Below are 22,674 nucleotides of genomic sequence, written 5' to 3'. Positions count from 1 at the left end.
GAAGAGTTGAGGCTTCCCTGTACCTAGTCACGTAGGTGTCCTGGAATAACTCCTACCACATAGGACTTGCTGCATAGATGCCTTACTTTAGAGACCTGCTGTTTTGAAAGTACAGTTTAAGACATGTTTGTGTTTCTTTACATTGAAGCGCTGGTTGCTATATATTGCTAAGTTCCTGTGCGAAGTTAGAGGGAAAGCACAAGTGTCACGAGCTACTCGAGCTACTCTTGTGGATTTGGGTGGTGAGGCCCTGTCCCAGGCTGCCCAGAGAAGCTGTGGATGCCCCATCCCTGGAGGTGTTCAAGGCCAGGTTAGATGAGGCTTTGGCCAACCTGATCTGCTGGGTGGCATCCCTGCCATGGCAGGGGGTTGGAACGGGATGGGCTTTAAGGGCCCTTCCAACCCAAACCATTCTGTGATTTGACTGTGGGCGTCTTAGTGTACGCCATAGATTTTAGTGCTGCTGATGCTTTTGATTGCTCTCTTTGCTTGTGGTTTTTGTGAGTCCTGTGGTCAGAATGATTTGCCTCCAGCCACATGCCTGCAGAGCTGCGACACCAGCCCTGTGCCACAGGAAGCAGGGGGAAGTGTGGGGAGCACAGGAGGAAGAACAGTGACAGGGCCTCAGGGCGGAAACAGATGATAAAAACATGAAAAGGGAAGTAGGTACAACAAAAATCCTAGGATAGCAGAAATTAAGAGCCAAAAGCAGAAATGAACTGCTCTGCAGGGCCATGCAGTCCACTTGAAACTCCAGAAAAATGGGAGGGGGAAACACTTCACTGAGGCAGTTTTATGCATTTCTGTCACTTTGGAGTGTGGTCTCATCTCCTTCCAGTTAGTACCAGAAAGGAATTTGTTTTGTAAAGCTCATTTTCTGTTGCAACATCAATGCAAAGGGAGTTGTTAATATGTGACTAAAGACAGAAATATTGCTAGTTTTTGGAGTAAGCATCAGCAGAAAATAGAGCCTTTTGGCTACAGTGGCTTTCAGACTGTGATGTGTTTTATTACAAAATTTACCTGTTTGACACCCAGCTTATTAGATACAACCAGTATTCTTGAAGCAATCTCTGAAATGAAAGCTTTCCCCAGACATCAGCACTTGCCCAGTGCTTACAGAGATGTGCTTTCTGCCATCTCCCCTGGGAAGTGAGGGGAAGTGGAGGTGCTCTGCCCTGGAGGCGCACTGCTGCCTGCAGCACTGCCTTTGCTTTGGAAGTTGAACTTCTTGTAGCCATGGTGTTATTTAACAGTTCAATTCTGGTTACATGTTGTCAGCGCCCTCTGCTGCTTAAAAAAAAGAAGTCTGTGGTTAGCTTTCTAAATTAACTGCTCTGTTTTTATTAATCAGATCCTGTGAATGGAGCAGTAACATCAGTGTCTTATCATGCTCAGATCCGAGCCTCAGGTATAGCATTGCAGCAGTCACTGACTTCACGTTTACGATGAAGTGAGGCTGTTTTGTCCTGAAAACAGTTGCTACCATGGAAAACAGCACATTTTAGAAAAACTTTCTGAGCACCTCTAAATGCTGAAATCAATGCCTGTTGTGGTGGCCAGGTGGTAGCTGCAGAGTTTCGTAGATTGGGCTGTACTTTTCTCTCTCCTTGCAGCTTTTTTTGCCAATGCTAATTAACTACTATGATATTCCTGGGAGGGGAAAAAAAATTGCTTTTGAAGATTTGATCATAGTGCTATCACTTTGTAAATAGTCAAACATAACCCTTATAGAGTTCTTTGCTATGATGGAGGGCAGTAGTGAAGAGATTTCTCCTTAGCATGTTTTGTTGTTTTTTTTCCTGGAACAATTATTTTCAGCTCCTACAGTTAAGCCCTAGAAATTGCAGTTAAAAAGCACACCTGAAACATAGCTCTTGCAGAGAGGTTGAAAGTATTGTCATTTAGCTCTGAAAAATAAATTACTGTTTTATTACTAGCTTTACAGTAAGTGCCCACAATATTTCATCAGTATGTTTAAATCAAGGTTTGAGACTCATTCAAAGCCATTTACGATGAGTTTACTGGATCCAGTCTCGGCTGTGACTTGAAAGTCAGGTCAGCAGCAGAATGTGAATATATGGACTACCCCAGTTTTGTGTTAACCTGGTTGGTGACTGCTTAGGCGGAGGTGTGTGTGCTGGGCATGCGCAGGGGTAGGTTTAGACAGGAGGAGTCCTGTGATGGTGGCTCAGTCTAGCTGGCTGCTAGCTCTCAATGGCTAAACAGAGTGCAGAGAGAAATAACCTGCCCACTGGGAAGGAATCGACCAAAAAAAGAGCATACTTACACTGAGTTATGCTGAGGAGCTGAGACAAGAACTGGATTTCAGATTTTTAGCAAAGCGTTATTCGCAATTCCATACGGTGGTGTTATTTTTTATCTGCCACCTTGAATTTTATTTCCCCAGCTGACTTAGTATTTCTTGTTGTGTTTTTGTTCTTTAGAAAATTATATCTTGTACAAATCTAACTCTTTCTGGGTGTTGCAGTAATGCATGGTACCATTTATTCACTGCATTTCATTGTTTCACTACTGGAAGTGTTCTGTTCTTACGAGCATGAAATGTTTCATGCTTCATGCTACAGGTGAACGTTACCTGTGAGCCACTCCTGATATTTATAGGAGGCTTAAAAATCATTTGACATGTTTATAATTATCAGCCACTTGTTTTTTCTAAGTATGCTTTACTTCAGAGCTCATGTTCTCTTTTGTAAGATTATGTATTTTATTTGAGCTGGTGATCCAAATATATTTTAGGGTAACTTAAAACCACTTTGTTTTTCCTAGCTTTTTAGAATGAATCAGTGTGCTGTTGATTTTAAGTATTTTAAGATATAAGTTGATTTTTTTGAAGTATAAAATTTGGAGTTATGTCCTCTTTTTTCTAAAAATTCTAAAAGTCACATGGTTTGTATTTAAATTCATTGTTTGGGTATTGGTAATTCTAAGATTTTGTTTTCAAACTGTGTTTAAATCTGTATGTATATATATTTTACCCCTGTTGCTGTAGATGCTATAAGTTCCAGTAACCCACGCGTCATAGATGATGCCAGAGCAAGGAAGTTATCAAACGATCTCAAGAGATGCACTTACTATGAAACCTGTGCTACGTACGGGCTCAACGTGGAGAGAGTCTTTCAAGATGGTAAAGATTACTTTTTCTTCATCCAGCATATCACGTAGTACTGTAGCTATTTTTTAAATAACCACTGATGTCTGACAGGTCTGGTGCTTTTCCATTTTGCAAGTATTTGTTAATGATTAGGTAAAGAAAATATTTGTTTCTAGGGATTTATTCATTTTTTGTAATACCTTAAGATAATTAGAGACCTTATTATGCTTAACATGGCATGTGCACAGTGTTGTGCTGTCTACCACCCACCACCTTTAGTTTTTGGCATCTTAAGCTACTTTTAGTCCTTATTTTTCTATTTTCCTTTGTGCTTGCTTTATATTAGTAAAGTTTACTTCGTTTTGATTTGGTGCTTGTGGAGATGCTGAGAGTGTATTTGTGCCAAGTAGTTTAAAATTGTCTTCCATGTTTGAGAAATCAGGAATAAACTGAGAAAATTGATAGGAATAGAATAATCATGAAGTAACTTGTGGCATTCATGGAGTGTTTAAAGCTGGCAGTTTTGTGTAGGTGTTTAGAAGTAGTTGGCTGCTGAAGGATGATTTAAAACATGAATAACAGCAGTGTTCTAGTTTGTCTTGTATGAGGTATTACGGATCATTGTGTACCGTCTAAAAAATGAATAACAAAAGTCTTTTTTTGACTATTTCTAACTATTTTGGACAGTTAACCTTTTGGAAGAACTTTTGTGGCTGCAGAAGCCACACAGAACTTAATCTTTGGTACATGAAATGGACTTCGTGCACCCTCTAGTGGAAATTCAGCCATGTGTCTTGGGATTTTGTTGCCTTCTGTTCTAGTGATGGGTGTGTAGTATCTGAATATGACAGTTCTGCGTTTAGAAACCTTAATTACATTGAACTACTGCTCAAAAGTCTTTAGTTCTGTGGGGTTTTGTTTTGTTGTTGTCAGCATTTTGTTGCAAAGACCTGCACTGTTAGTTGTCGTGAGATGGTGTCATATCAGTGTGTATCAGAGTGTAAAGATTTGTGTATCTGCAAAGATGGCTTAAAAAAAAAGCAAAGCATTCTAATTTTCAGATGGAAAACACTGACATATGCTGCACTGTGCTTGATTCCAAATGAGGGTATGCTCAACCAGCCTGTTGGAAGTATCTCAGAAAACTGTTTAAAGCTTTCTTTGTAATTTCCTCAATGTTTTCTATTGAACTAGTTGCAGAAATTACTGTTTTCACTGCCTGCATTTTCTGTATTGAATGAGTTTCAAAGAACCATTTAGGGTTTTTGTTAGTACGTTTATTTTTGAGTGCGTGCTATAGTTAGATTTATAATTATATATTCTAAGTGTTGGTGTACAGTCTACTTTTTTTTTTTTCACCTCAAGGAGCTTTTGAGAGCGAAATCTCTTTGCAGAAAGGTAGTGTGATATACTCATAAGCTTCCAGGAAGCTTATTTATCTCTACTAAATTTCAGGAGTAAGCAGAAAGAATTGACAAATGTGTTCAAGAAATTTCAAATTCCGTTTTACCTACATGGCGGTCAACCAACTACTTAATGTTTACCAACTAATGGAATTAGGAATGCTTCTGTATAAATGTGTTACAGTTGCCAGACACGTCTGGGACCAAATCCAATTCTTGATAATTTTTGCTGGTTTTTTTCCGGCAAGAAGCAAAGGAGCTTCTTAACCCCATTAAATGAGAGGGTGTGAATGAACAGTACAAGTTGTTAATAGGGAGGAATTGATTAAATGACTCTTGGTCTGTGCAACTCTGGGTTATTCAGGTTGAATGTAGGCTTAAGTTTTTAGTGGTTGATTCAGAGGGATCATGTGGTCTACAAAACTGCAGACCTTTTGGAAGGCAAGGGATAGAATGACAGAAATCTGAAGAAAGTTTTTAAGTTGTCTTCCCTTTAGAAAAAGGAAACTTGCCAGAATGTGAGAGATCCTTGTCATGTACATCAGCAGGCTGACTTACTGGGACATAGACTGTGTCATAGGGAGGGCTGTCATTGGGGCACCAGCTACCGCCGGGAGTGACCCATGGCTCTGTCACCTTTGCTTTAATGACCATTCATGCCGTGAGAGCCTATGACTTAGTGAGAATAACTTTGCCTTTTTGTTCAGTAGGAAATACAAGCTAGCATCGTGAAATATACACTAGATTTATGCGCACGCTCTAATTTTATTTCAACTTCTTTGTGTGTTGATAGGTATTAAACAAAGTGTACAGAACAGCATGTACCTCATGTAATTCCGTGAAACTGCCCACGGTGTTGTGTGAGTTGACCTTGCTGGCATGCAGTTACGAAAAGTTTTCAGTTCCTTGTGGTTCTGACTGTGTGCAGCCAGCCTGGTGCCTTGCTGGGGTGTGCTTAGCAACTCATCCTCTCTGAAGCTGGTGTTCAACTGGAGCAGCTCTTCCTCCCCTTATCCTAAATTTGTCAGGCCGCCTCTTCAGCAGGGTAGCCAAACACCTGCCTGGTTGCTCGACTTTGACCCCATACCCGTAGTTAACTTTTTTTTTTTTTTTAAAGTAGGTCTACAGGTAAATTCTCTGCTACAGCCCTTGAGGGATGAGCCCTTCCAGGTCACTCAAAAGCAAGCAACTGTCAGCAGTGGTCAGTAACTTCTCTTTGCATTCAGATGCTGGCCAGAATAATTGCAAACACTTGTCCAAGATCAGGAAGCCTAGCCTGACTTAAAACGAAAAGCCACAGTGCTTCTTGATATAGATATTGGCGATGAAAAAGGAGAAGAGATGAGGGAAGGATGGATAGGCTAGCTCTTCACCCAGTAAGACGATGCTGTTGAGCGTTTCTTATTATTTGAGGGAAACCTGAGTCAGTGCTAGCAGCCTTGATAAAATAACTGCATTTTTTCAGCAAACATGAAAGGGGTACAGACCAAGTGTTACATTAAAAATCTTCATTAATACATGAATGCATAAGACAGGTTCTTGCTGTTTTTTCTGCTGAGGAGAAAGTGTTGTTGACCACTTTGTCTCCCACAAATATGACAGTATGCAAGACATGGAGCTACTATTCCTGTGTATTTCTGTGTATTGGAATTGTTTCTAGACTTTGCTTCCAACTGGGTGGATATCCATTCCTGGAATTCAGGTTTAGGACTTAACAATTTGCCATGATGTTCTAGGGTAGCTTGTGCTTGGTATTGAAATGCTCCAAGGTGTCTGCTTTGGTAATTCTGTAAGGGTGCCTCACTATGTTGTCCAATAGCCTGCTATTTTTGCTGGCTCGTAGCTTTGAAGGACTTCTTTTAAATTTTTAGAATAAAGTTGATTGCCATGGGCTTTTTTGTTAAATGTGGATGTTGTAGAGGATGTAGCAGGAGAGGTTGGTTTTCGTTAACTCCTGTTAACTTTAGTGCTCTTGTTTTGTGTGCTATGACTCCTGTTTTCATCAAGTCCAATGCTGCATGTAATGATTTGTGTCAGCTGTGATATACCTGTATAGTTGGTGTTCCAAATGCAACGCTGCTTTTCAGGAAGTCTGAATTGCCAGCGGGGTGGTGTTAAATCTGTAACTGTCTGTAAATTTCCAGTGTCCAAAACCCTGCTACAAGTCCTAGTCCTGATAAGCTTTCCTTAAACATAGCAATTAGTAGTTTTGTTCCAAAAGGTGAAGTTTTACAAGCTTTTCTAAAAACTTAGTGTTTTTTTTTTCCTTTTATACATTAATATGATGTAGACCTACCTTTCTGCTGAAGAAACTAGAAGTTTCAGTGAAGGGTTTTTTACTCATACCTTCATTGTACTCACATTAGAAATCAAATTTCTAATTTTTATCCTTGCAAGCACTGAACTCTGTTAGTGATCATCCGTTATGACTTATGTCTGTTATAACTCAGTTCCTGTTTTTCCCACTGTTGAGTGTTAGAATACTTCAACTTGAATAATTATTATGAAGTTGTTACTTCATTCTTTAGATAAATCCCAATATATTGTTTACAGTTCTTCCTTTTCTTACACTTGATAAGCTCACTGATTGCAGCAAAGTAAGTTCATGCTTTTGTTATATGAATAGTTTAATTTTTGTGTGCAGAAACATATTATGGAAGCTGATGCATAGTTAACGTACTTTTATATGTTTTTATTTGATTGTTCTTTAATGTTGGATGAAGTTGAAAACTAGATTTGTAATCAAAAGTTGTCAGTGAGGTCGTTCATTGTATACACATCTCAAAAGACTAAGATTTGCTCATTTTCTTATGTCCTAATAATCTACAAATTAAACTGCTTTGATATTGTGATACAGCTTGTAATTTCTGAAGTGTGGTAAGTATTCAGATATGCAACTTGACGATCTGCTGTAAGAGTTTGTATGCTGAAGTGAAGCATGGTTTTGAACACTTTAGAGGGGTGTTTGTAACCCCTCAAGCGTTGTCCCACTTGAGTCTGATCTCTGATGCTGTTTGAAGTTGGATCTGTACAAGCAGGCCCTGAATTTCAGTCTTAAATGAAAAAAAAATATTAATAATTCCAGCTTAATAAGGTGGCAGTTACTCTTGCTATTTGGAACTGGGGATTGCTGGACAGGGGAGTTTGGGTTTTAAAGATAAAATGGGTCTGTTTAGTATTTTGATTTATTTGATCTAGTTTCAGATTTCATTGTTAAGAATTAGAGGGGGTTTCCTGCTTATCAAAATGAATTTTATCAATGACACTGGAAATGATTATTTTAACATTTCTTGTCAGCGCAAATAGTAATGACTGTGTACTGCCCCAGGATGCCTTTTTAATGATTTTAGCCTTCTTGAATTAGCTTGATGTACCATTAATGCATAAGGATTGCTTTTATTTTTGTTCATGATGTATTCATAATTGCACGTCTCTCCCTAGTTTATGTTAATTTTTTTGACCCTTTTAACTGTGTGCTATGCAATTCTTAAATCACAAAGGAAAAAGAAATGTTCAAATATTTATAAGAGAAACTTTCACCATCAATGTAACTTGTATCGCTGGGTATGGAAAAAAAGGGTTTGAATCTGATTTCAATTCAGTGTTGAGCCTGGTACTGTATCTTAACAGTTAGAGATGAAAGTGGAAAACTGTTACTTTTTTCAGCATTGTGTTTTAATGTGGGGATTCTCTATATTGCTATGGCTTACTACTGTAATGCTGCAAAATGCTGAAAATCTTCTGGTTGGTCATGTTAGTTTTTATAACTCCCGGATTTCTTAATTGGAGGGGATGGTTCTGAAGCCAGTCTTAAGGGCTTGCGGTCTAACCCACTTGCATAGGTAGTAGCAATGTATTTTGGGGAAAAAAAAAAAAGTGTTTTGTGTCTGTGTTACTTATGAGTCTTGCTGGGAAGGGATTTTGTGATTTTGGTGTTTAGAGCTTCATTGTTGAGGTATTGTCAGACGGATTAGATCCTGTGAAGGGGCACTTGATGGAAGTTTTTTGATGCAAAGTACCTGTCTCAGATACTGAGGATGGCATTGCTGCTGTCATGTCGTAATGAAAAATGAATTTGTTTGGGATGGGGTTTGGTTTTTGGTACTTTGTCATGTGCCCTAAACAAGGGAGAAAGTGAAAATTCGAATCGCCCATTCTGTTGTACATGCAGTAGTATATAGGATATATATATCCTGTATACCTGAGGTATCAAACACAGATTTGGGACACTTTACCTTGTATGGATGGCTGTAACACAAAAATTTTGAATTAACGCCCAAAATAGCAATAAATCCCTGGATATTGGGGCAGGAATTAGCTACTTTATGTCAGTGTGGATGGAGCAGGTCGGTGCTGCCTCACAGTTTGGACCTTTAGCTCAGGTGTTGTGCTGTTGCAGGGTTTTTGCATGTTTTCTTTGCAAATTGAGCTAATCTTGTATTAGGGAGTGTGTGTGTATAAATGTTTATTGGATATTTATTTCCAAATCCTTTTTTGAGAACATTTTATTTTCAAAACCAGATAATATTTCCACTGTTTTGTTGAACAACTATGTCTAAAAGGGATACCTTGAAGTATAAATAGTCCATTACAGGATAGTAGATGACAAATTAATCCTTGTAGGCCTGGATTGCAGGGAATGGCTGTCACTTGTTATCAGTATTAACGAGTCAGTTTTTATAGATGTATTTTCATTAAGAAATGTTAATCAGTCTAATGGGAAGTAAATAGTCTTGCTGCTATCGTGCTGACAGATTTTTAGGAAGAGGCAGTATTCACTCTTGCACTAGATATGGCCCTAAGGGTTCTTCAGTGCCGATGTCAGAGGCTGAAGCTGTGTGCACCCGAAGTGCCATGCGGAGCTCGAGAGCAGGTCCTCTGGCTCCTGTAATTACTCTGATTTCAGCAACGTACAGCTGTGACCTTTCTGTGGAGTGCTTATGGCTGCAGCACGGCATCAGAAGTGACAAGCGGCTCCGATTACTCATTAGTTAGACTTGTCAAAGATGTACTCTATCAGCCTGTTAAAACTTTGATTTTTGTCTCCCATGCTGCAACAATACTGGGAAAGAAATCTCTGTTTTATGAGGTCCAGCTATTTTTATTTTCTGAATTTTCTTAAGAAGGAGCAACAAAAGGGACAATTTTTTGTCCTTAGTACTATGGCTTACCCTATAGCAATAAAACCTCTGACCTCATGTTTTAAGAACTCACTGGCATATAAATGAACTTAAAATTAACACTTGCATATAAAATTTTAGTGTAAATAAAACATGGGAAGAGTGAGCTGCTGTTGGTTGATGTGCAGTATTTGAGACTTATATCCAGAACTAGGTTAAACATTTGTGCTCAGTACTTGTGCCTTCTGAGCCGAGTGCACCTCGCCGTGCTGTGGTTTAACCCAGGGCTCCTCACCTCCTCCTTCCAGGAGCAGTTATTTCCGTAGGGATGCCAGCACCATCGCCTGCTCTAAAGCACCAGGTGATACGGTATCTCTGCAAAAATCTGCAAGGTGTGGTGGTTTTGTGCTGATGGATAGATAAAGTCCTCCACGCTGCTCTCTCACACACCCAATCCTCAAAAGAACGGGGAGAAAATACAGTGGAAACCCTTGTGGTGTGGGATAATGATGGGGACATCCCTCACCAATTCCCATCGTGGGCACACTGACGCCCTTTGCCACCTGCTGATGGAGCCGGGCGTCTCGGCCCGCACTATGCAGAGTGGCACCAGCAGCCTCCCCATGCCTCTGGTGCTGGAGGACACAGACTGCCAACAGGGATCGCCTGAAGAGACCGTCCAGGCCCACAGCAGGATGAGCTCCGTGAGGTTCCAGGATCAGCAGTGCTTTCAGAAGCAGAAAGGAGGTGGGGAAGCCTCCAGGGCTGGGCAGGAGGGATCCAAGGAGCCTGCAGGCCTCAGCACCCCCCGGCTGCAGGCGGAGAGCCCCAGCACCATGAGCTCTGGCCGCTGGCAGTGCCCAGGGCACAAGGGTACGTGTGCCCGCTGCTCCATCTGTACAGAGCCCTGGGCGTTGCTCCTGAGCACTCCTCCTTGCCTCCAGCCTTGTTCCGTGATCAACAAACTCCATGCGGTGGGCCCCGTGTAGCCGGGGGCCTCTTCTGTGCTGGGTGCTTGGGACAATTAGCGTTGCAGTCTGTTAACGCTGCTCATAAATGGGCCAGAGGGGCTGGTGAACAGCATAACAGCGTGCTCCATCTCTGCAGGACAGGGACACGGTGTTCTGAACCTTATGGCGCACTGAGGTTATCTGAAGGTGCTACAGAAACTTCAGAGCTTCTTCCTGAATTACATATGAAAAGGAATACGAGCATTACATTGACTTGCACTATTTATTTCGATAGGAAGTACACTCTATATCTGAACATTGGAATGTGTTTTCAACATATGTTTCCCCTCGTTATGCTGTTTTCTCATGCTGTGGAATTTTGTATTTGCAATGTTTTAAACTTTGGAATGAAAGGAAGGGGAGTTTGAGGTGAGAGCTGGTGGCCTACAGGTGAGCTCCTGGATGAAAGCTTTATGTTCTTTTGGTTTTTAAAGAATGTATGTGCTGGGGATTTTATTTCCAAGTGTAGACAAGTCACCAAGTTTAGTGTGAGGCTTGACTTTTTTTTTATGTGCTGTTTAAAGAACAGCTGAAGCCTTGTTCTGTCATCACCTTAATTTCTTATATTGAGGAGCGGTATTTATAACTTTGTTATTTCTTTTGAATTTGAATGTCAGTGAAATGTAAGCTTTTGGCGTTCAAACAAGACTTCCAAATTTCAGTTATTCTTCATTCCATGAGGGATAACTGTTTTTAGCATGCCTTCTATGCTTCCTTGTTAAAACCAATAAATAAAGAAAATTTAATCCTGCATGGAAGGAGGTCTTCAGGGTTCAATGGACCAAATGTAATGTGGAGCAGTCCTTTCCAAGACCCTTCACTTGTTCAGGGATGTGCCTCTTCTCGTTAGTTTGTCTTCAGGAACATATGGGAGCTGAACATAGGGGCAGTAATAATTTATTTGAAAATAAACCACTATGTTGTGTTCTTTCTTTTCCTATTTTGCATTGCTTTGGAAAATATAGCAAATTTTAAATAAGTGATAATATATTTTATAAACTGTATTTACAGACTGCAATCAGCTTTGTATAACTGAATCAAAGAGTCAAAGTACTTAGTACAGAAAGTCAACAGGAAAAAGTTTGCTACAACTTGTTTTTCAAACTCCATTTCTGCATGCATATTTTATTCTGAACTTGATGTTATTTTAATATTGAACTTTGCCCTTACTCCAGACCATCCGTAACTCTTATGCACCATCAGTAACTGCGAAGATGTAGTTTGTATGATTCTGGAAAGAGGAATTTCACTTGATCAGTGGTTTTGTAGTGGCTGCTTTTATGTCTGTTTAGATCTCTCTCAAAGCTTACTGACTTCCATATGACCTCTCAGACCCATGCCCACAGGTGGGACCTTCTCTGTCAGTTCTGATATGGTGGTATCATAAATCAGATTTGGCATTGTTATGGGAGGGTCCCACAGTAGTTGGTAGGAGGAAATTTTTCAGTATATCTGAAGTAATTGTCATATAGAAAGCCTTGAAATGAGCTGTACAAATTTCTCAACTTCCTGCAGAGAATAGCAAAAGAGTGAAGAAGTCTTCATTCTTGAAACAGTTAGCACTGCAGACTGGATTGGACTGGAAAATGACAGATATTGGTGTGTGTTGGGTAAGAAAATACTGGAACCCCCCTTTTTCTATGGATTTATAATTCCTGATTGACTGAAATTCATGGTTTTTTTTTATGAATTATAGTTTAAGCTTTTTTTTCCTGATTTCTTGGGGATGTAAAGGTCACTTCTGTGCATATTGTGTGTCTCTTGCTTAGCAGTTACCTGATGTAACAGCTACTGTTGGGACCTTCACATGTCCTTTGCCTGGTGGCATAGTTTCGTGAAAGTTGCAGGGACTTTGAGGCTCTTAGTGCTCCATCAGATTTCTTCAAGTCTGCCCTTGGATTCAAAAGTGAGTGGAGAAGAGAGAAGGATCTTCCAATGACACAACTGCATCCATTTTTCTTATTCTTGGAATTGAACAGTGGGATCAGGAGGTGTAGTTCTGCGTATGTCACTTAAGAAGCGACGTATGTACAGAGGAGTTGAATGCTGTAGTGCTAATAAAGTTCCAGAGAGGTTCAGTTTTTAGCTACAGTGGGTGTGTCATTCACTAGGCTATATGTAGAAAACAGTCTCTTAAGAACTTCTTGTGTGCCTAATTTTATAGGGTTAGTTTTACAGCATTTTCTTTATTAATTTGAAGTATATGCAGTAGGCATGTTACTTGAAACCTAGAACACACGGTGATGAGATAGTTATGCAGTAGGTGACAGCTGCTGTGTTTTCTGAGGAGTAGGATAAACGAAGGACCTAGTTCATCCATGATAATCCTTCACTGAATGGAAACAATGCTGATATATTTCATTAAAATATGAAAGAATATGGTTTCTATTACTGAAGATTCAGGATTGGTCCATTAGGTTTATGTACTTGGATGCAAATGTGAAAAGAAATTCTGGGGAAGGAAGCACGATGGTTGGTTGGTGGTCAGTCGCTTTTTATTGGCAATGGACCTGAGCATGAGAGGCGTAAGCAGCACGTTTTATAGGTTCATGTACGTTTTGAGTTACAAAATGTCCTAAGCAGGTTCATTAAGTGTCTTGCAAACAGATAAAGGTTGTTTTCCATTAACACCAAAAACTGATGTGAATGCAAGCTCTAGAAGAGGGGGAAAGCTAGAAAGTTCCTGATGAATTATCTCTGCATTTGCTACAGCCAAATATTTCAGACTTCAGTATTTTGGTTTTGTGTGTTGTCTCTCCTTTGCTTATGCAGTCAGTGCAATGAATAAATGGTGATTTCTGTTATTGTCCCAATGTATTAACTTGTCCTCCATCAAGCTTTTAAAAATTACTTTTGAATGTGTATGTGTCAGTAATGTCAATACTTGAGCCATAGATTAAATTTTAGCTCAGTGCGATGTGGATGTTTGCGCTAATCTGAAGGCATGTGGTGGTTCTTTCTGCAGAGCTGTAGGTTGTGTCAGTTCTGTAAATGTACCTGAAGAAATGACAGCGTCTGCTCTCACTTTTTAATATCAAGTATCACTTCTAATCTGATAGCAATCAACTAGTGCTTTTTTAAAATGCAGGGTATTGCACCTATAAGCCTCTCTTGAGTGCATTGCACTTTCAGTATAATGCTGAAACACGCTTACAGGTTTTTTGCTTGTATTTTCCCTTCTAATCTGTTTCTGCTTTGCTGTTTTACAGCCTGCATTAGACATTTGTGTTGCTGTTGTGTTTAGTACCTGGGGAAAATAAAACTGCTGCTAAATTGTCTTGCATCCTGCAGAGCCTTATTCCCAATAGAGGAGAAAAAAGGGAAACCAACAAAAATAAGACAGGTGTCCTTTCAGGTTGTCAGAGGTTGAATTATGAAAAACATCCGTCTGTTAAACTTTCTTGTGCTGTGTTCCTGGTGGACCTGGTGGCAGAAGTTGAACAGAGCAATGGTGATTACAGCCATTCTGCTTGAGCAAAGTGACCTGAAAAGCAAACAGGTGGGTCGCGCAGCTGTGCTTTGAGTACCAGTGACCGCACCGCCACTAAAGGCACAGTCACAGAGCATGTGTCCAGCTACAAGGATAAAAACCTTTTGGTAATGCCCATTAGCTCAGTGATTCGTTAGCCCATGCTAATGATGCTGTAATGGAGGATGGCAGAGCTGACTACGAGGTTGGGAAGGGCCAAAGACGGGCTTCACTTGAGCTTCTGGAAGCAGCTGTTTGTGTGCTCTTTCTCAAAGCTGCAACCTTTTTCTTAGTCACATCCTTCTGATTTTGAAGAGGCCTGTCCAAACTGCAACTCGTTTGCTGCGTGTTGGGGGTATAGCCTGCCCTGCTAGTAGCTCCTGCTGTTCTTACTGTATACTGGTATGCTCTATGTTATGATGCCATCACTTAATCTGTTTTTCTTGATTTTGAAAAATATTTTTAAATTAGATTTTTATTGACAAATCTTAAGACAACGTGTAAAGGCCTCATCTGCTGTCTTACAACATGTATTCCTTACAGCTTGCCCAACAACTTCTGAAATACAGAGGGCAGCATGAAACTTCTAAAATCAGATCTCTTTAATTATTGCCAATGTGCTGTCCCTCGGTCTTTGGTTTTAAGTCTGATGTAGATTTAGCTTTGGATTCGTTAGCGGAGAGTGACTTTGCGGGCATAGTACTGATGAAAGAAAGGATAAGACCTGCCCTGCAATGTGTCTTGTCTCAAGACAAATGCAGGGAAAAATACCTCCCCCCTGCCCCTTGCTCTAAAACTGACTTTGAGAACAACACCGGCCTGCTCAGAGCATCACCAGAGCCTTACAGGACACCTGGAAACAAAATCTCTTCTTTGCTGGCAGAAAGTGCCTGCTTCCAGAATAAAGGCAGCAGGCAATGCCAGGCCTGGGGAGTCTCCTGAAGAACACACCGCTTTCCCTTGAGCAGCAGCCATGGCACGCTCCACTTCTGGTGTATCAGGCCTTGGGACTCCTGGCCATCTTTTGAGTTTCCCAATTATTATTATTGCTCTGATGTATTTGTTACTTGTAGCATACAGCATACTGAAGCTGTTTGATCTGAGTTGTAAAACAAGCAAAAAGCTCTGCCAAATTACTGATATTACATTAATATGATTCTTAGGTTCCATAATTTCTATCTTTTCCTGGGTGTATTTGTAGTGTATTTAGTAATGTGTTGAAGTGAATAGCATTCTTTTCCTCTTATGATAAAGGGATGGTTTTTTCTGAGCTATCAAACACTTCCAACTTGTGTAATAAACATCATCCTTTTGTAATGTTTTCTGTTGTGTAACAAACACGTTTTAAACTTCAAAGTTTATTATTAGCATAGATTGTTCTTCTAAAGGGATTTCTGAAATGCATTGCAAATCATTCCCTTTCAACTAATCCGTATGCATATGCAAATCCTATTGAGGCCGTTTGCTTCTGTGGGATTAGCACACGTGTATTGAGAATGCAAAAGCCTGAAAGAAGGGATGGAGGTGGCGCATGTGGAGTGAGCCAGAATGGTTGTGGGCATCGCTCCTTCTGAATTCCTTCCTATGCCAGGAAGCTTTAGCACTGCTGCCGAATTGTTAAAGCCACGTCTTTTTTCCCCATTCTGCATAAAAACAGAGAATCCTCAATCTGCTTGCCTATAAATTTAACTTGGAAATTAGCTTTTGATTTGATGAGGCTGCTTGCAGTGCTAGGTCCCTGGTGTTGCAGGAGGAAACTTGTGGTTGTTAAAGGTGGAATTCCCCCTTAAGAATCAAAAGAAAAACAAAACACAACTCTTGTGATGTAACTTCTGTCGGCATTAAATGTGCAGTGTTATATCTGTAAGCTACTTGTTTTATTTCTGTTTTTAATTAAGATGGCATTAGTCCATGTGCTGAGCAGTCTTACACAGTGAGCTGCTTAACGAGCAGCGTTATTTGCTGCCGCACACTGAGACTGCAGGTGGATGGTCAGGCCCACCAAGCCAGGGGTATTTCAGGATATAAACTTCAGCAGGATGGGGGATTGTGCTAGGATATCTGTAGCCACCTGGGCATCCCACATCCCTTGCAAGTTTGTTGTCCTGTTCTGTAGTGACACCTGGATTCTTGTGATATCGCAATATTAAAGGTGTGTTTCGTAAATGAACGTTTTTCACTTCTATCAAGATGTTTTGTGTCTTTCCCTTAGTTATTTCTTGGGTTGTCATTCAGACTTCTCATAGGTTGCGTGGTAAAAATTTTCCAAGAGTGTGTGAGAGTGCCCAAAGGAGCACAGCCAGACTCTGTTCATTGTAGGATCTAGTTAGTACTCAGTGAAAAATGGGAAACACAGCTTAGTATTGTAATGGATAACTCGGAGGTAAGTCTGTAGAATACAGGGGTACTTTTTGAAGAGTGTCCTTTCAGGTATTTTGGTATTTCATTTATTTTGTGTTTCTTGCAACTGTACCAACGCAGGCTCTGTTTTGTTTCAAAAAGTGCTATACTTTTTGTCCAAACTGCCTTACTCAATGCTGACAACTAGTTTGTGTGATGTGCTTTTTTTTTTTTTTGCCACAACCTGTGCTTGGCGTTGTAGAAGTGTCCCGCCAGTGAGACGGCTTCCTCTGCTGTTAGGCTTGAAAAGGCAGCAGATATGTAAGGAAGAGATGGGTATAATTTCAAATGTGGTACAAAAAGACTAATGTGGAAACAAAAGCTTTTTCTTGCCTATTTAAATTGCATTGGGTATGAGATGCTGATGGGTGCCTGGGGTGGAGGGGAGAGGGGTTTCCGTATGCTTACCTTGTCAGCACATCTGCCTTCGTTATCTGCTGGTAATCGGTAACCGATGTGAAGTAGCCATGCTGTGCTCCTTTGGCCCTTAGCTTGCAGGTCCTTGCTTTTCTTTGGTGTGGGTTTTTTTTTGTGTGTGTGTATGTTAACTTATAGCTGTTGAGTGAAAGTTTTCTTGAGCTTTTAAAGCCTTGAATTGATTTTTTAAGAAATTTTATGCAGATAAAGAGAAGGCAGGTTTTCTGAGCATGCTTTAGTCATGTGTCACGTGCATTGTCCTTGCATCATCCCAGTTATTTGTAGGCTTCTCACCAAGGTAAATTTACGTTGTGCCCTACACACGTGCATGACTGAAGCCTTCATATCCAGTAGAGCCTCTCCTGAGGAAGATGACAGATCTGAGATGTGAGCTTCTGCCGGCTGGTGTGGTGTGGGCCATGAGGGAGGTAGCGCGCATCGTGGAGCAGAGTCCTGGTAATCACCGGGGAGAGTTCTAGTCACTTTATCATGGGCTCAGGATGGAAGGAGAAATCATTGTAAAGCTGATACACAGCTACAAAAGCCAACAGAATTTTGCTAATAAATGTGTGAATGCTCATTCTTTGCAGTGTCAGTATAGCAGACCCCAAGATTTCTGGGCTCCTGAGGTGCTGCTTTGTTTGGTACTTTCTGGGCTGCCTTGCTATGTGCATGCCCTTTGAAAAGGCTGAAAATGGTTTTCAGCATCACAAAAACCATTCTGAATTCAGAGCTTAAAAAAACCAACCAACGACCAAACCCCTTGCCTATCTGCAGTTAATGAAGGAACATTATTGGCAGATGCTGAAGAAATATTTTTTTCCATAGAAAATTGGATTTTGTGCATAAAACTTGTTAATATCAGTAAAGACAGGTCATTACTGGTTTCAAGTCATATATACAAGCTTCAAGAGACGTAGCATGCTAGTGATGCTTCTCTTGCTGATACTTTTGTATATATAAGAAAAATAATGATAATTGAGGAGTAAATCAGCTTCAGTTCAGCATATATACAATTGACTTGCTCTCATCATTTATGCCTCTTCTGATGACTGGTATGGTTGCTTGTGTCTTAGGCATCATAATTTACAGTCTTACGGAAAGGTATATTTATATTTGAGCTGTGCAATAGTGTAACTAATGAGAAATATAGGAAATTTATAGCACTTGGTGATTGATTGGATAAGTATCTAGATGTTAATTGAAATCTGAGGACTCCCAGCTGTCTTTCAGTTTAAAAAATAATAAAAAAAAATCTTCTTGGACAACTAAAACCATTTGCTTTGTAGTATTTTGAAATTACTTTTCATGGTCATGGAAAACATGGTTGTAACAGAGAGGTGGGAGGCTGGTAGCTTTGTCTTTTGGTTTAATAATTTTCTAGTGCTTAGATAACAGTTGTGCAGCTGCCTGTAGGAACTAATCTGTACGTACAGGAGTATCCATTTGGTTCCTAATTTTACAATATGAGTATGAATTCGGCTGTCATTTCCCAAAACGTGTCTCCTAGAGGATGGTGCATTTTGGCTGCAATTCAGTACGGGGACATGGCTGTAGTCAGTGTTTCAGGCGCATCGTCCCCCTCTCCAGTTAGCAGAGGGCCGCACAGCTCTGGCTGTTGTGTGGAGAATCGCCTGGATAAATCCTTCCCATTTCTCTCTCTATTAATAATGCCGTTGAACTGGTCATCTCTAAAGAGATTGCGTAGCTGTCTTCTGTGCTGTCATTTTGTAAATGTACCATTCGTGCTGAAGCTTAGTCTTGTGAAAATGTCTAAATTTTCCCATTAAGTGCTTAGAAAGTAATAAAACTGAAGTCATTAGCCTTCACTCGTCAGATCTGTATCAAGAGAAATATTCTTCGGTGCAATAAATCTGATCAAGTGTTCGACATTTATATCATTCAAATTCATTCTCTGGAAATGGACCTTTGAAGGTAAATTGCATTAAGTAGGGCAGTTTAAATTTTTAATACAACCTTATTGTAACTGTTAGCAAATGATTAAAGTGCGAAGGTGGGGGGGCTTATATGTTTTGTGAGATTTATGTAAAAAGCTCTTTGATGCTTCTGCTCTGGAGTACAGATTTTGACAATTGCTTGTACATAAATGCCACAAAAACAAGCGAAGAATTTAGCCTTTAGTATAGAATATATGACTTTTTATCTAGTTTTGGACTTATTGAGATCATTTTGATATGGGATTATTTCACCTGAGAGTTCATCAACAGTCTTAGGAACAATAAGTTTAACCCTTAAAGCAGCAAATTTAAGACAAAAGGTACTATTTTTCTAATAGGAATTAGTGTGTCTGAGAGAGAGATTTTGAAGCATGTTATTTGGGTTGTTTTGAGAAGTTTTTTTCTTTAAAGTACAAGAATATTGTGCTATTTCTGGATCTTAATGGTGAATGACGTACTTGTGCTTCAGAAGACGTGATGCAAGTGCTGATGCACATCTTCTTGGATGCTGGTGCAGTTGTATTCACTTGTTTGTGTACATTATTATATTACAACTCCATTTTACGTGGGAGATTTTCATTTGGCTGTAGTTGCATCAGCACTGTAGTAATGAAGTTTGAATGTCGTAAGAGTCCCTCAGATTTTTATTCTGAAAAATTCTGTTAGTGAGGGTTAACAAATGTGTGGTATAATCTATTGTTCTAAAAGCCATCAAGCTTACTTCATTTTAAGATGTTACACATTTTGAAAACAGCGAGTTGTTGATCTTTAAGACAGCAAGCTGGAAATACCCTGCATGAGAGATGATACCTATTTTTTTTTTCCTTCTGAGAATATTCACATCTCAAGGAAGAAATTCCATATTCAAAGTGAGGGAAATAATCTTTGTGCAAATTTGTGTGGAAATAAAGTGGCTTGGGGATATAGGGTCTTGTTGCTGATGTTTCCATCATTTTAGAACCGACGAATGCCATGGGAACATGAAATCTTTGATGTACCCCAGAAGCTGGGTTGAAACGGAAAGTTAAAGTTGTTTGTTTTTTGTTGCTGTCTTAGGTTTGTTTATTTGTTTGTTTTGTGGTTGTCTGACATGCCGGGATACTTCTAATAAAAGCATGGATCACTCCCCTACTTGTGAATAATCATTTTTGTGGTATTCAGTCTGCCGTATGAATGGAGATTGTGTCTACCAGAAGTGCCAGGAGGGCAGGGGAAGGCAGAAATAGCCTGCAATGAATTTTGACAAGTCACTATAGAACTGAAATGTTCCATCAGTTCTATGGTTTTATTCATCAAGATGCCATTTAGAATAATATCATCATCCTTGCATCACAAAGTGACGGGTAAAGCTTGCTATGGTTGGAAAAAGGGATAAAAATAACAATTTTAGGAGACAAAATGCTGGTTTTGATTAAATATATGCATTACTATTTCTCTGCATGTGTGAAGTTTGATATTAAAAGCATAAGGAAACAACAGAGAACCAAGTTCTTCATGACAGAGCCACCTCTATGGGTTATTTCATCTAGATACTTGTTGAAAATTAATTTTGAAGAGCATAAGGAAGTTTCAACAGAATGCCAATGCAAAGTCTTAAGTCTTTGTTGGTTAACTAGATAATACCCAAATGTAACAGGCTCGTCTTGCTTATGAACAAGCTGGCTTTATGACCGCTGTGATCCTTCACACTTTGTGAACGGAAATGATGCATCTGCAAACTGCATTTTCCACTCCTCCATGCTTGGTACGCAGCCCTTGTTTTGGGACCATACAGCTCTGTGAGCACGAGGCGTGCGTGCACCTTTGGATTCACAGGCTTCCTCTTTTTAGGAAACTATTTCAAATCATTTTGGTAGTTTAAAAAAAAATCATTGATTATTCTAGTGACAGGCCTTTGGTTTTGGTAGCAATGAAAACCTTTTCACAGGTCAAGGAATAATACTCTCTGAAATGAGGCACGAGTTAAGTTGAATTTATTTGATATAGTAAATATGAACAGGTTTATTTACTTCTATAAGTGATAGACATATCTCAGTCTTCCTAATGAAATCCAGAGCTTTCTGTCATTTTATGTCCTTGGCTGTGTGCTGTTAGTGACCTTATTGGATGTGTATTAATCTTTGGCGAGTACAAAGGTTCATCTGTTAAAGCTATAGTTTAATAGCGCGCCACAAGAAATAAGCTTTTCATGAAGCAAAAGGTAAATACGAAATTTTGTCATGTGCCAAAACTCGTAAGCACAGTATCGTTGTATATTATTATATTCTGTGATTCAAAAACCAAATATTTATGGATATTTAATGAAACCTTAATTTGACATCGTTGTATTCCAATATGCTGTTTTCTAAGTTGTTTCCTTATTATTGTGTTCTAACATTTCTTAAACTTTTCTTTAAAATTGTAACTCTGAGTGGAAATAACAGGATTTATGACTTGGTCCCATTGTAATGGATAAACAGAGCTTCATGATTTACAGATTAGGTAAATCCATGTGCAAAATTCTTAACCCAGAAGTCTGGCAGTGTTTGCCTTAATAAATCCTGAAGCCATATGCTTTTACTGGCAACACAGTTTGTGTATTGAGGCAAACTTAAGTTTATTTTTTTGATTTCTTCAGATGCCAGATGCTTTCCAGATTGTCTAGCAGATTTATTGGCATATTTGCTTACCTTATCTTGGGAGACAGCGATCTGCATCAAATTTATGAATAAGTGATACGCAGCGATAATCATAGTTACATATGTAAATAAAAATTACATGTATATTGCCATTGATTAGAGATATTTAATTCTAAGACTTATTTATAACTGTATTTTTATACCAGGTAAAACAAGAACAGAGCCAGAGCTAGAACATGAATTTCAATGATAGCATCAAACAAAAAAATCAAAGTAGCATTAAAGTGCAGTGTTACATTTATTTGAAGGGGAATTCTATTATAATTTTCTAGAAAAAATAACATTAGCCCATTGTAGCTGAAAATGTTTAACGGTGTTGAACATAAAATGGTGTTTTGTGGTATAAAATTCATTAGGTCATACATGTGTGTTGTATTCACTTAACTCATGACATAGCTGTGCAGTTCTTGGGAACTATTTGGATGTGTGTAGGTAGAAAAAATTATTTTAGTAGGGTGAAAGAATCTGGTTTTAGTGATAAGATGCAACTTCAAGATCTTTTGAGGAGCCAGTCTAATATGTGTAGTAAAACTATCAACTTCTCTTTGTAATTTCTTATTCTAAATCCATCCTTCACACCTCAAGGTTGCACGTGGAACTCTGTACGATGCTGGGGCTTTGCCACTGAACTATTCCAGCAGTTCAAATTACTGTGACTGAAATTTCTTAGTAAATGCTAAGTTCTAACCCCAGTGCTTTATCTTGTGGGTGTACTTACCTGGCTAGTTCCAAACCCAAATCTCCATTTAAACAAACAAAATCACCTCCACCACCAAAAGAACAAGCGACTTCTGCGGTGTAGTGATATTGGAAATGTAGTTATATGAGCAAAAGTGTATTGTTATGGGCAAAGTTATATTAGCAGGATAACCTAAACATGAAAAATAACTTGGTCAGTGTAACTCTGTTCAAGGTATTAATTTAGATGTACTCGTATCAGCCCGGGGTCTTGTCACATATGGGTGAGCACAACACTTTTGGCAGAATCCTTCATGGTGCACTTACTCAACATTAATATTTTCAAAGGTGAAGCATTGCAGAGTGTTTGTACACGTGCTTAATTTGAGAATCTCATTTTGAATGGTTCTTCCTATTGCCCTTAGA

The 22,674-nt window shown here is 39.4% G+C and overlaps 1 protein-coding gene across 15 annotated transcripts in view; it reads left to right on the top strand.

The window, feature by feature from the left end:
• Positions 1 to 22,674, top strand: part of AGAP1 (ArfGAP with GTPase domain, ankyrin repeat and PH domain 1) — a 373,475-nt gene that overhangs the window by 136,775 nt on the left and 214,026 nt on the right. For all 15 annotated transcript variants that reach the window (XM_080600161.1, XM_080600158.1, XM_080600167.1 and 12 more), the window contains one exon: positions 3,014 to 3,148. In XM_080600161.1, the coding sequence (XP_080456287.1) occupies positions 3,014 to 3,148 (135 nt within the window). The remainder of the gene's footprint in view (positions 1 to 3,013; positions 3,149 to 22,674) is intronic.

This window comes from Anser brachyrhynchus, assembly GCF_964034855.1.
Source record: "Anser brachyrhynchus genome assembly, chromosome: 7".
Lineage (NCBI taxonomy): Eukaryota > Metazoa > Chordata > Aves > Anseriformes > Anatidae > Anser > Anser brachyrhynchus.
Note: the sequence above shows the minus strand (reverse complement) of the source record. Positions and strands in the feature narration are given on the sequence as shown.